The 20,956-nt window shown below is 35.0% G+C and overlaps 1 protein-coding gene across 11 annotated transcripts in view; it reads right to left on the reverse strand.

The window, feature by feature from the left end:
- Nucleotides 1-20,956, reverse strand: part of EHMT1 (euchromatic histone lysine methyltransferase 1) — a 297,878-nt gene that overhangs the window by 35,680 nt on the left and 241,242 nt on the right. For all 11 annotated transcript variants that reach the window (XM_078149928.1, XM_020981693.2, XM_020981698.1 and 8 more), the window contains 9 exons: nucleotides 20,562-20,663; nucleotides 16,546-16,650; nucleotides 15,032-15,186; nucleotides 13,069-13,236; nucleotides 12,639-12,783; nucleotides 12,099-12,176; nucleotides 8,822-8,937; nucleotides 5,968-6,054; nucleotides 1,384-1,462 (listed from right to left, as the gene is read on the reverse strand). In XM_078149928.1, coding sequence (XP_078006054.1) covers nucleotides 1,384-1,462; nucleotides 5,968-6,054; nucleotides 8,822-8,937; nucleotides 12,099-12,176; nucleotides 12,639-12,783; nucleotides 13,069-13,236; nucleotides 15,032-15,186; nucleotides 16,546-16,650; nucleotides 20,562-20,663 — 1,035 coding nt within the window. The remainder of the gene's footprint in view (nucleotides 1-1,383; nucleotides 1,463-5,967; nucleotides 6,055-8,821; nucleotides 8,938-12,098; nucleotides 12,177-12,638; nucleotides 12,784-13,068; nucleotides 13,237-15,031; nucleotides 15,187-16,545; nucleotides 16,651-20,561; nucleotides 20,664-20,956) is intronic.

Below are 20,956 nucleotides of genomic sequence, written 5' to 3' on the forward strand. Positions count from 1 at the left end.
AACAGCAATATAGCAAGTTTAATTTTAAAACACTTCAATAGCTACTAAGCATCCTTCTTTCCCCCAATAGATCAGTTTCTCTTCCTATCTTCCCACTCATTAAATACATTTTCCCTTCACTCTATTCTCTTCTAACTGTCCACAGTATAGAAACAAAGTATGTTTTATGATATTTTCTTCTATTATGGAATAAAGCTTCATGTTCCCTGTTTATAACTTAACAATTAAATGAATTTAATCTGTTAAACTGTATCCAAACTTTAGCTACCTTTTGCTTAAATGTAGCTTTTGATGGATACAAAAGCTCCAGTCTACCATTTTCTCCACTGCATCTTTTATTCACATATTGCTTCAATGAAAAGATATTAAAATATTAAGAAGAACCAAAGATTGAAAACTGCTAAGTCAGTCAATATTCTTTGGCCCTGCAATCCTACTCTTAGCTTATATGCTAAGGAGATTAAAAACAAGAAAAAAACATCATAGGTTCATATAAGCAGAAGGGACCTCAGAAGTCATCTAATCCAAACCCTTCATTTTGCAGATGAGGAAACTGAGACTCAAAGAGATTTAGTAACTTGCTCAAGATCATAAAAGCAGCAGGTGTCTGAGGCAGAATACGAACTCAGGTTCTCTGACTCCACAGTCAATGCTATATCTGTGCTAAAATATTCATAGTTGCAAAATCTGTATTAGCAAAAAACAAAACAAAACAAACAAAAAACTACCTGTAGATATTTATTGGAGAAAAGCTAAATAAACTATAGTACATGAATAAAATGAAACATTATTATGCTTCAAGAAATTATAAATGTGAACATACAAAGACATATGGGAAGAAATAAAGCAATACAGAACAAAAAAAAATCAAAACCAAAAGGGCAATATGCCTATCATTTTTTATCAATCAGGAAATGGAATACTTTTTATGGTGTCAAAGAACTGGAAGCAAAATGTATGCCAAATGACTAGGGAATGGCTTAACAAACTGCGGTTTATAAATGTAATGGAATACTACTGTGTAATAAAAAATAAATATAAAAAATTCAGGGAAATATGGTCAAACTTGTAAGAAAGAACTGATACAGAGTGAAGTTAAACCAGGAACATGTAAAATAACTACTGTAATGTAAATGAAAAGAATAAAATTAAAATCAGTGTTATGTAACATTCAATTTGAGTACCAGAGAAGACATGAGGAAATATACCTTCCTCTTTTTACACCAATTAAACTAAAATAAAAATAACTAAAGGCTATCCAGGGTGAAAAAAAAATCTATCAGATGAAGAGAAAAGTTTCATCTTGGGGACACAATAACAATGTATATATTTTGGACAGACTTTTACCTAGAGAATAATCCCTGAATTGCCCTGAAGCACTACCTTGTTGTCCAGATCAAAGAGATAGGAATCCTCTTCTCGAACATCAGCTTCTGAATCAGAAATCAGCTCTCCAACATATCTATAGAAGTAAAACATGGCAATGAGAAACCTATGCACATTTAATGATGAATATCAAAGCAACCCACGGGTTAGATTACTAAAACTGAGTGAGCACATGATTTCCCATCCTTAGAACCACACTTGTCAGCACCTTTTTTTTTTTTAAACAAACCTGATTGGAAGACCTTTTCAGGAAGAACATGAAGCAATAGTCAAAGTCTCTGTATATTTTTAGGTACAACTCCCTCACAAAAGCATCTTCCCTTTTCCATGAAAACAAAGTTCAACTCAAAGTAAAAAAATAATGAACATGAAAAATCTGTTCAACAGTGAAAGCAGCATTTTGATTACTTAACACGGTATGTCCAAACTAGGTCAAATTTTAGTTGGTTTGTGACATATTTGACAAGGGTGAGATCTGAGACCATCAGGACCAGTCAGCAGGGGCTCAGATGAGTTATGCCATCACAGTATATCTTGCATTTGAATATGAAGTAAAAAAACTCAAAGTTAAATAATCATTATGTGGAATATACCATAAAATCAGTTATATATTGCCACGTCATTCATATTTAGCAAGTACAATATAATAACTGATTTCTAAAGAAATCTACAACTTTTAACAAACTGGAATATTTAATAATGGTTATAATCACTTGAAATTTTCTAAAATAAAACTTAATTTTTGAAATTTTGCATTGTGTAATTCCTAAGAAAAGTAAATTAATAAATTTTCATGACTGATATATATAACTAGTACAAAAATAAAACTGATTTGAGCAGTTGAAACAAGTACAAGAGTAACAAAAGACAGGTTAAATAAAAGAAACACAAAGAAGCTCAATGCAGAAAATACAATCCACAGTTCTTATTATTAGATTCTTAAGTACATTAACGGATAGAAAAACAAACTGTACTTACACTATATGAATGCATTAGCTCAGGAAATCTAATAAATTTAGATGTCATCTTGAAAGTACAAGGTATTCAAACAGTCTTAGTGGAGCTACTAAAGCTTAAAACTGCACTAAATGTTTTCGAACAAGCTGCATACATGCAGAATATGCTGACAAAATAAGAAAATTTTGCCACAGGAAAAAAATGCTTTTATTATGAAAAAATGAACTTTCTCAAAAATCATGTCTTAACACAAAAAGAACTACTTATTATCATATAATAGGTTATATACAGGATTGCCAAGGACAAAAGACTCCATTCCATAGGAATAATGTTGGTGCTAACTGCAGTTACTGATACACTGAAATTATACCTGGTGAGTAAAATATAAAGCAACTTTGAATGGTTCCAACCTGCAGACGATAACCATAGGTCTGGAGACCTTTGTGGTCAATCAAGTAAAAAACCTAAACTCTTTCTAGTTTGCATTACAAGTGGATAATTAATATTCATTTGATTATATATTCATGTATATTAAATGAATGGTATACATATATACCCATATATTTTATATAGAGATGCAAGTTATTGAAACATGTTGATGTTGCAGAAGATTAACTATTTTGCAAATCAATTAATGACAATGGCCACATCAAGAAAAAATGTCAATATAATTGATGAGTATTTTAATGTAAATGATAATGTGGAAGAAACAATACTAGGTGCTACACTGATGGAGCTCAGTTGGCATGTAAGGCAATAAATATTTATTAACCACCTTCTATGTACCAGGTACTATGTATACAAAAAGAGGCAAAAGACAGTTCCTGCCCTCAAGGAGCTCACAATCAAATGAAGAAATGAAGTCAATAAATATATCCAAACAAGCCACATACAGTATAAAAAGGAAATAATTAAGAGATAAAAGGCATTACAAGAGGAGTTGGGAAAGGCTTCCAGTAGAAGGTGGGACTTTAGTTGGGACTTGAAGCCAGTCAAGTCAAGAAGTAGAAAGGGGAAGGGAGAACATTCAAGGCATAGGAGTCGACAGCCAAAGAAAATGCCCAGAGTCAAGATACAGAGAATCTTTTTTTCTTTTTTTTTTTTTGGTGAGGCAATTGGGGTTAAGTGACTTGCCCAGAGTCACACAGCTGGTATTTTTATGTGTCTGAGGCCGGATCTGAACTCAGGTCCTCCTGACTCCAGGGCTGGTGCTGTATCCACTGTGCCACCTAGCTGCCTCAATATGGAGAATCTTGTTCCAAGAACAGCAAACAGGCTAATGTCACTGAAACAAAGAGTAAGTAATGGGGAATAAGGTATAAGAAGACTGGATATGTAGGAGGAGGACTTTGAATGCCAGAGTATTTTGTATTTGATCCTTGAGGTGATAGGGAGTCACTGGAGTTTATTTAGTGGAGGTGTGGAGGGAGTGACATGGTTAGATTTGCACTTCAGGAAAATCACTTTAGTGTCTGAATAAAGAATAGATTAGTGTGAGAAGAGACTTGAAGCAGGGCCAGTAGACTATTGTAATAATTGAAGTGTAAGGTAATAAAGGCCTGAACCAGGGTAGTGGCAGTGTCAGGAAGTGGCACATTTGAGAGATGCAAAAGTGAAATCAACAAACCTTGGCAACAGCCTGGATGGGGGGCAGGGAAGTGGGGGGGAGGGAGAGATGGTTAGGAGTCAAGGATGATACCTAGGTTGCAAGTCCAGTGGACTAAGAGGATGGCGGTGACCTCAAAAGTAAAAGAGAAGTTCAAAAGGGGAGGATTTAGGGGAACGATGAGTTCAGTTTTGGACATGATGAGTTTAAGATGTAAAATGGCCATCCACTTCAAGATGTCTGAAAGGCAGTTGGAAATGCAAGACCAGAGGACAACAGAGACATTAGGACAGGATGGGTAGATTTGAAAGTCATCAGTAGATCTATGGAAGCTGATGACACCAGCAAGTTAAGTAGCACAGAAGGAGAAAAGGGCCCAGGACAGAAACCCTGTGAGACCCCTGTGGTTAGTGGGCATGACCTCGATGAGGATCCAACAAAGGAAATAAGAAAGAGGGGTCTGACTGGAAGGAAGTGGTGCAGCAAAAACCTAGAGAAAAAACTGCCAAGCAACAAAGTGTGATCAGCAGTGTCAAAGGCTATAGAGAGGTTGAGGAAAATGAGGACTAAGAAAAGGCCATTATATCTGGCTTCCAAGATATCACTGTTAACTCTGGAGAGAGCAGTTTCAATGGAATCATAAGGTCATAGGCCAGATTTTAAGGGGTTAAGGAGAGGAGAGAAAGTGGAGACACAAATTGTAGAGTTTAGCCACAAAGGGGAGAAGAAATACAAGATGATAGTGGGGATGGACAGATCAAAAGAGGCTTTTTTTCAGGATGGCGGAGACATGGCCATGTTTGTAGGTGGTAGGGAAGGCACCGGTAGACCGAGAGAGATTGAAAATAAGTGCTAAGAGTGGAAATGACAGAGGGGACAATCTGTTGGAGGAGATGGTATGAAATGGGATCATTTGAGGGGGAGGGAAGAAGGAGAGGTTAGCCTTGGTAAGCAGAAAGGCCATCTCATTATGTAAGATAAGGTGAAGAGGAGATAGTGAAGAAAGAGAGGAGGGAGCTTAATAATATTAGGTGGTAAATAAATCAATAGCCTCAATTTTTTTCTATGAAATATGTGGCAAAGTTCTAAGCTGAGAGAGTAGAGGGAAGAGAAGACATGGGAAGTATGAGTAGGGATGAAAAGATTCAGAAGAACTGCTGGGAGAGTGGGATGGTGAGTAGGAAAGGGAAGTATAGGAGGACTGCTTAGCAGGAGTAAGGGTACATTCAGGTTGGTGTAACATAAACTTGTAGAGGATCCAATCAGAATGGTGATTTTCTCCATCTTCATCCACATGTATAGGAGTAAAGGTGTTGAATGGTAGGAATGATTCAAGGCTGAAGCTTGGTGGAGAGCAACTGAGAAAAGGACATTATAGAGCTGAAATGGTTCACCAAAAGGTTAAGATGGGGAAAAGAGAGGGTGGCTAGTGCAAGTGAGGTGGCCTGGGAGAGAAGTGAGGGGTCGAAGGATTAGAAGTCATGGTGTAGATGAAGAGTAGGGCATGAGGGAAGGCAGAGGGACAGGCAGAAAACAGATTACAGCCAGACAAAGGGACTTTGTCTGGAATTTGGAATTCTTTAAAATGCAGGTGGTACATTCGTGGATGATGGCAAAATTAAGGGTATGACTATCTTTGTGTGTGGCTGAGATGGAACTGAAGAACTGGTCATGGAAGTAAATAGGTTGATGACTTGAGTGGTTAGGAGGTGTGAGGGAGCATTTACATGTTAAAGTCCCTTAGTATGAGGGCAGGGATAGATAGAGTATCAGAAGATGAATGGCGTTCTTTATCCCCATGGGGAGAAAAGCAGTTCATTCATAGGCATCCCTACCAGTTTCTATTTCAGCTCTGTGTTTTAAGCTCTGCCACTATTTGGAACATTCTAAATATATTAAACTCATGTAAATTCTGGGTTAATATCTTCTGAGACTGACTAGAATTAAGCAACAAATTCCATGCCAAAGAATTATGAAATTTAAAATGCAACACGGAGTCATCCAATGACCTTACTTACTCGCAGACAAAGGTCCCCAGTGGAATGTCTTGCATGGACCGTACACCCCAACCCATATTTTGTGTCCGATAAAGTTGTAATCGAGTCCTGAGAAAAGAAAATGTGGTATTATACCAACATACAAGGTAACCCCTCAGACACCTAATTATAAGCTCACTAAGGTAACAAAGAAACAGTATACAGTGTAGAGCATATACTAAAAGTAGTTAGTTCTCTCTTATGCATTATCACGTGGAATGAGCACTGTATTTGGCACTGAAAGGACATGATTTCACATCCTGATTTTACCACTTACTGACTGGGTGACCAGCAAGTCACTTAGCCTCCCTGAGCCTCAGTTTCTTCATCTGTCATTTGAGGGGGATGGACTAAAGTCACTTGCAGCTCTAAATCTATGCTACTAAGGTCCTAAAATCAATGACCTAAAAAACAAACAAAAAACCATCATTTTGAGGTTAAAGAGTATGATCTGGAGGAAATCAGACCATCCTCAGGTGATTTGCTTTAAATACGGCATAATACTTTTGCTTGGCTGAATTATTTGAAGTGCTTAAACAAAAACATAACGAAATATATTATGGCAGTATATTTAATATTCTCTAAATCAAATGAAGAGAATGTTGATATTCTTGTAGATTAACAGGTTGTTCTCAAGCATGGTAATAATAAGATTGCTTTTTTTTATCTGTAGGGCAAAGAAAATGTAAAATGCAGTCAGGCAAACCTATTAAGTCCAGAAAACTGGGACTGAAGAAGTAGACAATGAATCTGGTAAGCAACAACCATTAGTGATCATGTTTTATGTGTATCTTCCCTACCTTGAGGATCACAGGAATTACCAGTGCTAAAAGGTAAGAAATTTGAGTCTAAGAAGTAGAATGGTCCTATTAACTTCTTACAGTCTTCCATCATGAACCCACTCTATAACCATCCATTTCCCATTGGGAATTTAGGACTCATCCAACTCTGATAGGTGAGCTTTTTGCCTTATTTTGCTGGAAGCCAGACCACCACACCACTTCCTGTAGGCTCTAGCCATAATCCCCTGTTCTTCTTTTCCAATACTCTTTCATGTATTAGTTTTCCCCATTAGAATATAAATACTTAATAAATGTTCTATCTATCTGACAAACATTACTCATTGTAGATGAGATTCTGTCAAGCAACAACCACCAATAAGCATATGTGTGTTTATTATTATGTTATGTTGTTGTGCAAAGCCCAATATTAGGTGTTATGAGAAGGGAAATTAAAACACATACATAAAACAGTATAAAAATGAACAAGAATACAAATTCATGTTGACAAAGAGCTACATAAAGTCAGTTCTCCATATAGCTGTGTAACAAAGTGTTCAGTTCATTAAATAGTTGGGTTAATGGAAAATTATTACATGCACAACACACATGAGGGTTACTGATGTGTCAACAATTAGAAAAGAATCAAACTGAGTTAAACTGAAATCATGTTAAGTCTAACTTTCTTTCTCTGAAGTTTCAGAAAACATAACCTCATAACTTATGAACAACACACAATAACCAATGAGAACTCTAATGACTCTTCTCTGGAGTACAAAGTGTTAGGAAATAGGACTCTGACTAAGAATATCTTCTCTGTGTTTACAACACAGAGATACTAAAGGAATATAAAGTTATAGTCTAGGGGAACTTAGTCACATGCTAGTTTTATGGATAAATTGCATGAGAGAGTGGGAGAACAGAAAATAAATCAAAAGCTGGTTTCATAAGAATGAAGTGGGAACCAGGAGTTACTAAAAGGTCTGAAAGTTACCCTTGTGCATGATATAAAAACTAGAGCATAGTACTGGGTAGTTAAAGCAAAGTTTAAATACGGACTTCAAAATACATATTTGTGCTAAATAAGCTTATTTGAATTTAAATGCAAACAAACCAGATTCTGTTAGTTCTACCAGGTCCACAATCATAAACACCAGCATCATCGCAGAGCAAATGGGAAGCATCTGCTTTTATTGTCTATGGTTTAGCTAAACTTAAGAGAAAGACATAATAGCTAAATGATGGATGACATGTAAACAATGATTTTCAAACATACAACATCTGAATACAGAGGAAGAAAAGAAGAGTTTTAATTCTCCTCTAAAAAAAGTTCAGTCTCTGAACAATGTAAAAATACATTTGAATTTTTCAAATAAGAATTAATATAATTATGCTTTATATTTTAAATATGTTCTTATATTATATTCTTTTTTATATTTTATATCATATATTACATTATATAATATTGTAATATTGTATGTTATTTATATGTAATACAACAATTTCATTATAAATTTTATCATATTAATAAAATCCAAGATATATTTATATTTTATATAATAATGATATACTATATTATTATAATTAATAAAATATTAATAATAAAATAAGAAACAGATTATCACCTTTCTAGAGCCCAAATATTTCAAATCTTGCAGAGTTTCAAAATAGCATATCTAAGGACCATTTAGAACAAAGGAAATCTCCGAGTTGGAAGAGACCTTGTAGAAAACTCAGACTAACTTCCCAACCAGTTCAGAAGTTACTGCTATAATACACCTAACAGATGGTCATTCGGATTCTGCTCGAACACCTTCAGTGACAAAAATCCTGTCACCTAAGAACACAAGGCAGCTAGTCACTTCATGCTGAATAGCTATAACTATTAGAAAACTTCTTGTACTTTCTTTTTAATTACATTTAATACTTTCTTCTTAATTATTTGCTGATTATTTAACCAGACAGACATGACTAGATTTCTTCTAGGCAACAAGCCAACAATTCAATTCAATTCCATTCAGTAAGCATTTCTTTAGTATCTAATATATTCAACTTACCTGAGCCCATTTTGCACAACCCTATTTCGGCAATTCCTCCAACAAGAACAAGCATGGTTGCACTCAAAGATCAAAGGAGGTTCTGCCATGTTGAATTCAGGCAGGAGTCGACCATCCTATGAGAAGAAATGTGCATTTCGGATTCATCAATTGTATTACTGTTTTTATTTTTTAAATGAAATACCATTAATTTATTGATTACTCAATGGGAGCTCAATAATCTATAAATTTTTTCTTTCCCTTACTTCTGCAACAGAGAGAAGATAAAAATCATACTATACTCAGGGCAAATAAGGCTAAAAGTAAAAGAAACATCTCAAACTCATAATATTTATAGTTTATCAAGCATTTTATTCATAACAACCCAGTGATATATCCCAAATACAACAACTCCCATTAACAGACTCAAAGAGGTTCAGTAACTTATCCAAAGTCTATGCTGGAGCCCAAACCCATGTCCAAGACTGGCACTCCATCCATTAAAAAATCCTTTTTTGTTATATATCATACAGTTTAAAAGCAATTTTGCAACTGGGAACCTCGGTTATAAGAGCCACTAATCAGATATTCTTCCCCAAAGGAAAGGCTGCAGGGAGTTCGGATTTTAATCATACCCTATGTATAAAGTTACCTCCAAAGGTAACTTTAGGATTCTGTCCTTGTTCTCATATACTTTTTATGACAGCCACACAATATCATGTCACAAAACACTCCACTAAACATTCTTAGTAAGCATATTTACAAATAACAGAAACTCATAAACCTAAGGTGAATTAAACTGAAGTTTAAATTGAATCACCTCACTCAAAAGGATGTATATGTATGTTTGGAAAATGAATTTCAAGAAGAATTAGGTTAAAATGCTTTTAAAATACCATTTCATTTTAATATTAGTGAATACTTGAAAACTGCATATATAAACCCAGCAGAAAGTAATATATATTAATAAAAATACATTTAGCTATTTTTTAAAATTACAGAACATTTTAAGTTGAATCTGACATTATGCTCACTTCAAAAAAAAATTCAAGCACTTTTCTTCATTTCAGTTCTTTTGGAAAAAACATTCCAGAACTGACTCCCTAAGTAGATTCTCCATTTTTTACTATCCACATATGTCAATAATTTCAGCACATCATTATTATACTTATAACAATCTAATGTGGCTCCTGACTACCTACTATGTCAAATCTCAACTGTTCAGGCCCCTAGTACTCAAAGATTAGCACCAAATAATCACATATCTCTCTTAAGTCTCATTTTTCTTTACTTTTTCTTTCAAGCCAAGATGATACCTTTCTGTCTCCTAGCTAATACTACTACAAGCAAACACTTCTATTAGCTAGAATACTTGACATTTACAGAGTCTTAAAAGTTTGCAAAGGGCTTTATAGATATTATCTCTTGTGTGCTTCACAACAACCTTGTCACATAGATACTATATGTCTTACTATCCCCCATTTATAGACAAGGAAATCGAAGATCAGAAGTTAAGTGACTTAATCAATGGTTGCACTGCTAGTAAATGTCAGACAAGATTCAAAATCATATTTTTCTGAAAACAAGCCCAACACTCAATCCACTACACGGCAAAGTCTTTCTTAACATTTACTAAGCACTTTACAAACATTAATCTCATGTGATTTTCACAATGTTGTGAGGTAGATTTGGTAAGATTTATAATCTCTATTTTGCTGATGAGTGAAAAGGTTCAGAGACACTGATTTGACTTGCTCACTGTCATAAAGTTATTAAGCAGAATTCAAGTCCAGACATCTCCTGGAACTAAGCTGAAAGTTCTTTCTACTATACTAATTTAACCTGAATTGGAGGCAACATAGTAGACATTTACACATGGTACTTTTAGGTGTGCAAAGCAATATACATACATGTAAATAAATATAAAAACAAACATAAAATTTCAGCCTCCTAAAAATACTGTTAAATGTGTATGGCAGGTATTAATGTCAGACTAAAAATAATGAAAGCATAAATAGAACTGACTTATTTCCATCTCTAAGCCTTAGGTAATATCATTCTGTGTCATTTCAATCCCACAACCACTGGAATTCCACACCTGCTATGACATCTCACTTTACTCTATTTTTTGCAGCCCTCGTATTCAACTTATAACATATTAGTTTGTTGGAGAACTACTTTATCATTGTTCTAACATCATTAATAGTGTGCATATTTTTGTCTCTCCCCCTTTGCCTCCTTAAGTCCATGAACCACTCTATTTTTTAAACCAACTCTGAGAGGATACAGGAGCAAGGGGACAAAGTCTTCTGTATGCACTTTATACATAGTAGATCTTAGTTAATACTTGTTACCTAGTCTCTTTTTACCATAATTACGTAGACAATTTAAGCACTTAAGAGAAAAGATTCCAAAATACTTAATCTTCACAAAGAACCTATGCATGGATGAGAATCCATTACCAATTACTAAAGGTTAGTTTGATGAAAATCACTATCAGTTACGTACCAGAATTTCTCTCCATCCCACCACCAATTTTAGAGGAATTCCAAACCTTTAACTTAACTTGATAAATTAATAGAAAACACTAATATTTATTATCAGTGATTTCTGTTTTAAACAAACATTTTGATGCACTTCTGGCTATTTTTAGAGTAACAGCACAATCCATGTAGCTATTTAAACAATTAAGTCTTAAAAATCAATAGGAATACTTTAAAACTGAGATTAAATGTGTGGTATAATGAAAACATGAAGTGTTTGCTTTGATGAGTTTGCAGCTATTACATACATTAAGTCAAATGGACTTTCTTTAACAGTTGAATAGAAGAGGTAAGTAGCCTGCGCAAAGTCAGGGACAAGAGAGATAAAATGTTCTGTGAGGAGAAAACAAAGTAGGCCAGTTTCATCGAAACATGAGAGTATGAAGAAGAATGATGTACAATAAGTCTGGAAAAGTAGGCTGGAAAAGAAGCTAGGTTATAAAAAGAAGTCATGCTAAGACATATTAAGTCCTATGGATTAGAAATTCAAACAGGTACCAGTAAAATTATTTAGCTAAGCATCGCGACTATGATTCAGTCATATTTAAGGCTAAATTTTTGTTATAGCTTGATTTGGGAGCTCTCTAAGAAAGAATACTTTTAAAAAATCTTGACAGGACATTATTTAGAATTTTTTTTAAAGCACTGAATATCACAGACATGCTTCGCTATTTTCATTAATTTAAATGAAAAACTTTTCTGTGATAACATTAACTAAATGAGAAACAGGTTTCAGAAGGCAACATGATGCTCACCTTGTCATACCAGCACCGCATACTGAGCTGGCCACACATGCAGTTGCTAGAAGAGCAATCATCTATGCATACACAGTACTGAAAAAAGAAAAGATACAACAGCACTGCTTAAAAAAGAAAACTCAATCTCATATCTTACTAAAAGACAAATGTTTCTGTTGAACTGTTTCAGTCATGTACAACTCTTCCTGATTAAATAATGGATCTCTATTTTCCTCTGTGTTCATACCATGTTTATACCAATATTCTTCCTTCCATTCCATCTCTTAAAACTATCTCAAAGGCTGATTCACAATATTTTATAAAGTTCCTTTCTATGTTCTTTCTAAATAGTGTTACTGTCTTTTTATATTTCTAACATACACAAAAGGAGCACTCATAGTCTTCTAAAGGTGAAGAAGAAGGGTGAAATTAACTATAGATAAGAAAACAGTACTGGAAGCACCAAAGGTATCTGTTTCAAAGTATGTTTTGACCTTCTTCAACCTCTGAAAATGTACAACAAAAGGCTAGACGTACAAGATTCAGCACTTAACTCACCTGCAAATGAGTAATGTTTCTATCAATGTTCATAGGGGACGTCACACAATTCTGTGAAACATACTTGTAGTTACTAGGGCATGGCTCATTGTCCACAGCATTGACACAAGGAATAGGAATTCGTTCATAGCCTCGAGCAATGTCTCTATCATTGGAAATGAGAAAGAGTTAAACTTTCTGTATTTTAAAAATGAAGTTCTCCCAGAATAAAACTTAAGAACAAGATAAAGCAACAGGGTGGCACTTTGAGAAAAATTATTCTGATTACAATCTTTAAATATTTCAGCTTGAAAGAAATGTTACTTTACTTACAAATTCACTTGTAGTCACATTTATGAATTGTTTGTCACAGAATTGATTTCAGTTATCTAGAAGTTTGTCAATGATTAGATGGAGAAAACGCTTCACTTGATACCTAAGTCAATCTTACCTACTCATTGTCTTTTCTGCTTGGACAGGTTTCTCATTGGAAGATTCTCGGAGAGTCTTATTCATTTGGAGAGCTCCCCAGACCTGAGAGTTGAGGCTGGAACACTGCAGTGGTGTTTCTCCTTCCTTGTTCTTTAGGGTGACATCAGAGCCACGAGAGAGAAAGAGGCTACAAAACAAAAACCCAACCCTAATATTGAAGATTATAGTGAAACAACAAATGTTTCAAGGAAGGAGAAATATTTTGTTAACTTTCTAACACTACTAAAATCAAAGTCATTTTCTTTTGTTTATGTTATTATCCAAAACTAGCCTAAGGACTAAACAGAGATTCTGAAAAATTAGGCTCAACTTTATTATTATTTACTAATAACATCATTTTTCTCTCACATTCTTTTTCAAAAGCCACTATGAATTACATTCTAACTAAAAAGTTAATATAAAGGACTGGAGCTAGCATGTTATTTTTTAAATCTGTGATTCAGATCCTTACTACTAGTCAATCTATATTGAGAATAAACACAAATGCAATTTCTAGCCCCTGAAGACATAGCAAGTGATGTTTTAACTTTTTTTTAGAATATCATTAGACTATACAGTCAATTATCAAATATTTCTGAGTTATGCATTACACGGGATACAGCAATCATTGTTTTATCCCAGACTAGTTTTCTCCCATTATACAGTAACTTCCTCTGAATAGTCTACTTGTAACTTAAACTTGCAGTAGTACAAGTTTAAATCAAGCATCGTCATAAAGAGAAGTCTATCCTATCTCATGAAGTCTACCCTATCTCATGTATAGATATATGTATCATGTTGGGGATATATGTGTGTATCACTTCGCAATGAATTTTATACAAATTTATGAATAAAACCAGACAAGAATGCCATACAATTCCTAGTATGAATAATTTGGGGATTTTCCAACACTCCCTTCAAAAAGTACAGAAAAACTGAGTCAGCCTTAAAGTAGAAAAAGTACCGGGTGCCTTGGTTGATGTTAATTGTTCACTTTAATGCTATGCAAATGGAAAGACAACAGAACCCTTCTAAGACTCAGTGTAGAATGACCAGAAATCAAAATCTGTATAGTACCATAAAAAAGATGCCATTTTCTTAGTATTCAGAGATTTTCATTTGTCTCTTTATGTACAATCTTCTCAAGTAAACACAGAAACACATACCAACTCTGGAATAATTAAGGTTAGTGATAATCTAAGCCAACATGGGGTTGCATAACTGAATGTGGGGGTCACAAAAAAATCTGGCAACAGTAAAGGGTTTCTGAACACGAAACAAAAATCAAATCAAAATCAAACATGTAACAAATCCAATGTATTTCTGGCAGTGCTTGCCCATGCTGTATCATGTAACTTCACTGTAGCCTTGGTTCTGAACACACAACATGTACACTTTGCACTGTACATGCTGTCATGCCACACAATGCCAACAAATGCTGTCAGGAACACCTAGGCTCAGATTCGACACTACTCTATGTTATGAATTGCAGTGTTTTTACTGCACATACAAAATTGTTATATGAATTTTGGCTTGGGATTAGAACAGAATTTCCAACAATTTCTGAAATGGCCCTAAACATACTTCTGCCATTTTGTACTACGTATTTATGTGAAGCAGTGTTCTCAGTATTGTAAATTAAAGATGCTCTACTCCTGCAGTATCAAATATTCTGTCAAGATTTAATTCTTTATGTAAAAATGAACAAGCATATCCATCTCATTAGTATGCAAACTTGCTTTTGTCTTTAATAAATGGTAAAATTATATGTATACCAGAGAACTGTTTTAAAATAAATTTCTTCATGATTTATTATCAGAAAATGTTTGACTTGTATACCTATTTTATATACCTATATACCCAGGGTCAACTAAAAATTTCTTGGGCAAAAAGGGGTCACAAGCGGAAAAGTTTTAAGGAGTCCTGGTCTAAGCCATACTTACACCACACAATCATAGCGGTTTTCCCTGGCTGCAATGTGCAAGGGTGAGTCTCCATGAATGTTTACTGCATGTAAATCACACTTAGCAGCCAACAATATCTCTGCTATTTCAACACAGCCAGAAAAAGCTGCCCAATGCAAACAAATATTTTCTTCCTAGAAAGAAAAATATAAACAGCTTAATCAACTAAAATTTCATCAGATGAGTTTTAGTATGCTTTGCCCTAGGGGTAAAATTATGATCCCTTCCTATTTACCCTATTTCTCATGTTTTCCAGTCTCCTTTGGTTTAGGAACTTCTGCCCTGTGACTTTCACTGCCACCAGTAGGGAGTCTTGCCTCACAGGATCTAGGCTGACTCTAATCATTTTCACTTTGAACCTGCCTATCTTTTTACCCTCTGCCCTGATCCTATGGGAATTATCCCCACTTCCAGTTCTGGAGCCAGACTGAAATCATTATTGCCATTGTTATTGGAAAAATGTCCCATCCAGAACACTACTCCCTTATATGTTGTCCACCCCTCCATTAGAGTATAAGCTCATTGCAGGCAGAGGCTATCTTGCCTTCTATTTACGGCTTTACATGCAGTAAGCACTTTATTTTTGTTCATAAACTAAAAGATGGATAAGATGGCTATTCTTTTCATTAATTACAATTCTGCTTACATGTCAAAGTCAATGGGCATTAAAGATTTCCTATATGATTATGGCAAAGTGGGAAGACTCTGTCAAGAAACATCTGAATTCTAAAATTATGTGTAGCTCTTCTAAGTTGTTCATAAAACTGACACCAAAAAACTCAGTGTCAAAGTGGACATATTTATTTGACAAGCAGAATTCATTACTTGGCAAAAAAAAAAACCAAACAAACATGCTAAATAGTTAAGTCAGTTACCAAAAAAGCATCTATAAAAATATATGGAACACTTATAATGTGAATATTTCTTCATAATAAAAGAGGCAGAACTAAGGCTAGGATATAATGTAATAAGACATTAAATAGGTTGTAAAAAATATATAGAACTTGAGTTTTAAAAACTTCTATTCTTCTACCTGCCTTTTTTTGCTTTGCAGTTGGCTGATTTATTTGAATCTACTTTGTTAAATGCTAAACATTCTAAGTAAGGTTTTATATCTCCTTCTATATATTTAATAAAATTTTGTGAAATGTTAAGCTTATAATAAAAAATACATCATCTGGCATCTCAAAACCTTTTAAAACTGTGAAAAACATATTGTCTTCTTTAATAGGTTATAGAATGTAATTCATTATGTCTACAAAGTAACTTTGAGATTCAGCAAAGGAAAAATCAGCTTATTGATGAAAATTATTTCACATCATATTGAGAAAAGTAGATAACAGAATTACTTGCCAGTGCCTATTCAAGAGACAAAAAATAGAAAAAAGTAAATTATATCAACAGTTTAAGATATTGTCAACTATGTGCTTAATTATAAATTTCTTCTCCAAATGACTGCATTTGTAGTGCCAAAATGTTATAAACACACTTACATTGTCTCGTATATTGATGTCTGATCCTGTAGCTAGCAAGAGCTTCACAAGATCGATATGCTTATATTCGGTGGCCCAAATCATTGGTGTCCAGCCACCATCATCCTAGTTTTCAGAATAAAGAAGAAAAAAAAACACCAGACAAATATGAAAAACACAGGAGAGGTCAAGACGCTAGTGATTTTACCAGTTAAATTCCACTTCCATAAATAATATATTGAAAAAAAGGGACCAAAGGAAAAAAAAAGCCCACTTGTCACCTCATTTTAAAGGGATGGGTAAACAAGAATGTCAACTGGGCTGCTGTTGCAGGAAAATAAAATCATAATTCAATAATTCTAAGTAATTTATTTCCAGGCAAATAAACACCCAGATAGGTACTAGAAAAGCCCAAAAGGAGAAATTCTAGGAAGACAGCTACCTGAATGGGATGCAAAACAGACATCTCCCACATCCCTACTGTAGCCAAAGCCTGAAGTTCATAACAAACATGGTAATGATCAAAAAATCCAGTGAGAAATTAAGAATAGGTGACTTCTACCCCCAAAATGCAAAAGAGGTCAACAAGAAACTCAAAGGCAATTAATTGGAAAGGAAGCCAACAGTCCAGTACATGCTCCCTGAACCAGGGCCTCCTGTACTGAAGAGTGAAACAAGGCTGACCACTCGATCCTACCAAACAAAACTGCCAATGAGAGCATCCTCCTCACCTCCAAGTTTCACCCTCACACGAAGTCCCAATTCAGGAATTAAAGTCAGAAAGATGAGTAAATCAAAACAATAACAACCAATCAACCAATATAAAAAACAATTGTAAACTTAGATCTACATATAGGAGGAATAACTCTATGACAACTGCAATCAGATATACAAAGGAAAAAATGGATTTTCAACAAGAAATCTGGAGGAAAGAAATGGGAAGATAAATGTCTTAAAACAGAAGGTGGTAAACTTTACTAAAGAAATAGACTACCAGAAAACTAGAATAGAACAAAGAGATCAATGGCTTTACGACACAGTAAAAAATATTAAAATACAATTTTTAAACTGTGGGAAAAAGAAAACCAAAATATAAGATCTGATATCAGAAACAACTGACCTAGGGGAAAAAATGCAAATCAAAACAACTCTGAGGGACCACATCACACCTATCAGATTGGGCAACACGACAAAACTGGAAAATGATAAATGTTGGAGAAGATGTGGGAAAACTGGAACACTAATGCATTGCTGGTAGAGTTGTGAACTGATCCAACCATTCTGGAAAGCATTTTGGAACTATGCCCAAACAGTTATAAAAATATGTTACCCTTTGAATAGCACTTCTAGGGCTGTATCTCAAAGAGATCATAAAAATGGGAAAAGGACCCACATGTACGACAATATTTATAGCATCTCTTTCTGTTTGGCAAAGAATTCTAAATTGAGGGGAGGACCAACAACTGAGGAATGGCTAAACAAGTTGTGGTATATGATTGTGATGGAATACTACTGTGCTATAAGAAATGATAAGCAAGCAGACTTCAGAAAAACCTGGAAAGACTTGTATCAGATCCAGGAGAATGTTGTGCACTGTTAACAGCCACACTGTACAATGATTAACTTTGATAGACTTAGCCCTTCTTAGCAATGTAAAGATCTAAGACATCTCTAAAAGTCTCATGATGGAAAATGCTATCCACATCCAGAGAAAGAACTATGGAGTTTGAATGCAGATCGAAAAATACTATTTGCTCTTTTTTTTTTCTTCTGTTTTGTTTTGTTTCCTTTTTCTTGTGGTTCCTCCTATTGGCTCTAATTCTTCCTTACAACATGACTAATGTGAAAATATATTTGAGAGGAATGTATATGTACAGCCTATATCAGATTGCATGCTGTGTTGGGGAGGGAGGAGGAGAAAAATTTAAAACTCAAAAGCTTATGGAAGAGAATGGTGAAAACTAAAAATAAATTAACACTAAAAAAAGATAAAAAAATAAAAATTAAAAATTAAATAACGTACTGTTGGGGGGGGGCGTGTAGAAGTGATTGTTGAAAACTAATTAAAAAAAGAAAAGGAAAAGAAATCACTGATAACTTTAGAGAAAGCAGTTTCAGTTAAGTGATTGAGTGAAAAGCCAGACAACAGGAAACCAGGATGTGAAAGAGAGACTTAGAGGCAAAGCGTATAGACAACTTTTTCTAGGAATCTGGCTGACAAAGGAAGGAAAGGTATAGGACCACAACTACAGGGAATGGTATGGCCTAATGAAGAGGTTTTTGTTTTGTTTTGAAGGATGGAAGAATCTTGGGCTTGAAGAGGGCTCCCAGTATCTGTTTTCAGTCAGTGGGCAGGGTTATTAGCTCCTGAGGAGGTGCCTCAGGGACTCTGTAGTGGCAATGAAGGAACTCACAGATAGGGAAAAATTGAACATTACAGGTGGGATAACTGAGGAGGCAATCTGATGGAGAAGATAGGAGCGTATAAGATCAATAAAACATGTAGATGCTCCTAAGAAACTGAAGTAAAGGGGGAAAACAAGGGATGATGTAAAAAGCTTTTGAGATGAAGACAAGGGAACAAGAAGGTGTTTATGGTGAATAGCCTAATTTCCACAGTAAATAAGGTTTGAGGTCCTCAAATAAGTTGAGAGGATATAGAGGTATGGAAAGTTTAAGGAAATGTGAAGAGAGAAGGTTTGGAACAATTTCTCTGGTAATCAGGGAAGAGTAAAAAGATTACTTTGCTATAGTAAGGAACAAGAAGAGGTTATATAACATAATCTTGTAGTGTGCCCGATCAAATACGCATAGGTATTATGTAGTAGAACCTGGATTCAAATGCAAGTACTCTAGATTCTAAACCAATATAAAAATTCTTGCTACTACGCGAAAGCAACAGAATGCCAGCAGCAGAAAAGAAGCTACATTAAGCCGTGAGAAAAGAAGATCACATTAAGATCAATGTAAGAGATACCCTTCAAGGTATTAATCAAGATTTTCTAAAAAATTCTACTCCCTTCCCAGGCAATGAGACATAAGGATTCTCAGGCCATTTGGATCTACAAAGAATAAAATTAAAGTCTCTTTTTCTCTTTCACATATCCTCGTATGAAATGTCTGTTCTACAACAGGAGGCATGTAGTCAATTACAAATGCTGAGGGTGGGGCTATTCAACTCTAGTGAACCTAATGATACATTATAACCATACTTTCCATGAGTATTTTTCTTGGGTAATAAATTATAAACTTTATGGTTGTTGGTGCTAAGAGACAACTGGTTCATAGAAACCAGAAAGAGGAGCAAAATTTCAAGAGGCCTTCTAGCTTCTCTTATTGATTAAGGTAACCAAGGCATTTTGTTTAAACTGGAAAATGGCAACTCTTCAACAATGGGCTACAAAACTGATCATGTCTTCTGGGACAAAGAACTTGCCTAACTCACTATGTGCTGCATCCCAGCTAACTAGAGATCCTTTGGGGTTAATTTTTTTTTTTAAGATGAAAATTGTCCTGGGAAGACTGAACCTACCAGTCATTAACATTATGGCTTAAATAGATGATAAGCATATTGCTTTTCTCCTATCACCTAGGTTTTTGTCATTCCTTAGTCCTCAAGCTGGTTTCTGAGGCAGATTACTAAGCAAAAAGTATAAGCACTACAAATTTATGATAAGGCCCTGGAAAATTGAGAAGCAACATCCTAATATGGGATGGGGGATGTGGGAAGTTGACATCTCATCTGGAGTCCTCCCAGGGCCTGTACCTGACAAAAGGCCTCATAGAGCAGACAAGCTCAAAAAGCATTTGCTGGTTGAACCATGTGTATTTGCTGAGTAACCTCTTAAAAAATAGTAATAAAGAAAGAGTTCGTCCCTCTCTGTTCTGTCCAAGAATAGAAAACAGGCATGTACCTACTAAATGATTCTGAAAGGGATAAAAGTTCTTCTATCACTACTTAGCACTAACTACTCAGAGGAATAAGAGACAGGATGACATGTGGCATTAGAGATCCATTCCATAGCTGTGAACGTTACCTGACAGTTGACATCCATTTGTCCATTTGAGAGCAAATACTGAACCACGTCATAGTGTCCTTTCTTGGCAGCTAGGTGTAAGCATGTGGAGCCCTCTGCATCCTGAAAGAAAAATAAAATGAAATGATAAAGAAAATGTTTCAAGACATAGTCTCTTATCATAAAAATGGGAAAAGGACCCACAAGTATGAAAATATTTAGAGCAGCTCTTTCTGTGATGGCAAAGAATTGGAAATTGAGAGGATGACCAACAACTGGGGAATGGTTGAACAAGCTGTGGTATATGAATGTAATGGAATACTATTATGCAATAAGAAATGATGAGGCAGACTTCAGAAAAACCTGGAAAGACTTGTATGGACTGATGCTGAGTGAAGTGAGCAGAACCAGGAAAA

Source organism: Phascolarctos cinereus, unplaced genomic scaffold, assembly GCF_003287225.1.
Source record: "Phascolarctos cinereus isolate Bilbo 61053 unplaced genomic scaffold, phaCin_HiC Scaffold_2;HRSCAF=192, whole genome shotgun sequence".
NCBI classification, from domain to species: Eukaryota; Metazoa; Chordata; class Mammalia; order Diprotodontia; family Phascolarctidae; genus Phascolarctos; species Phascolarctos cinereus.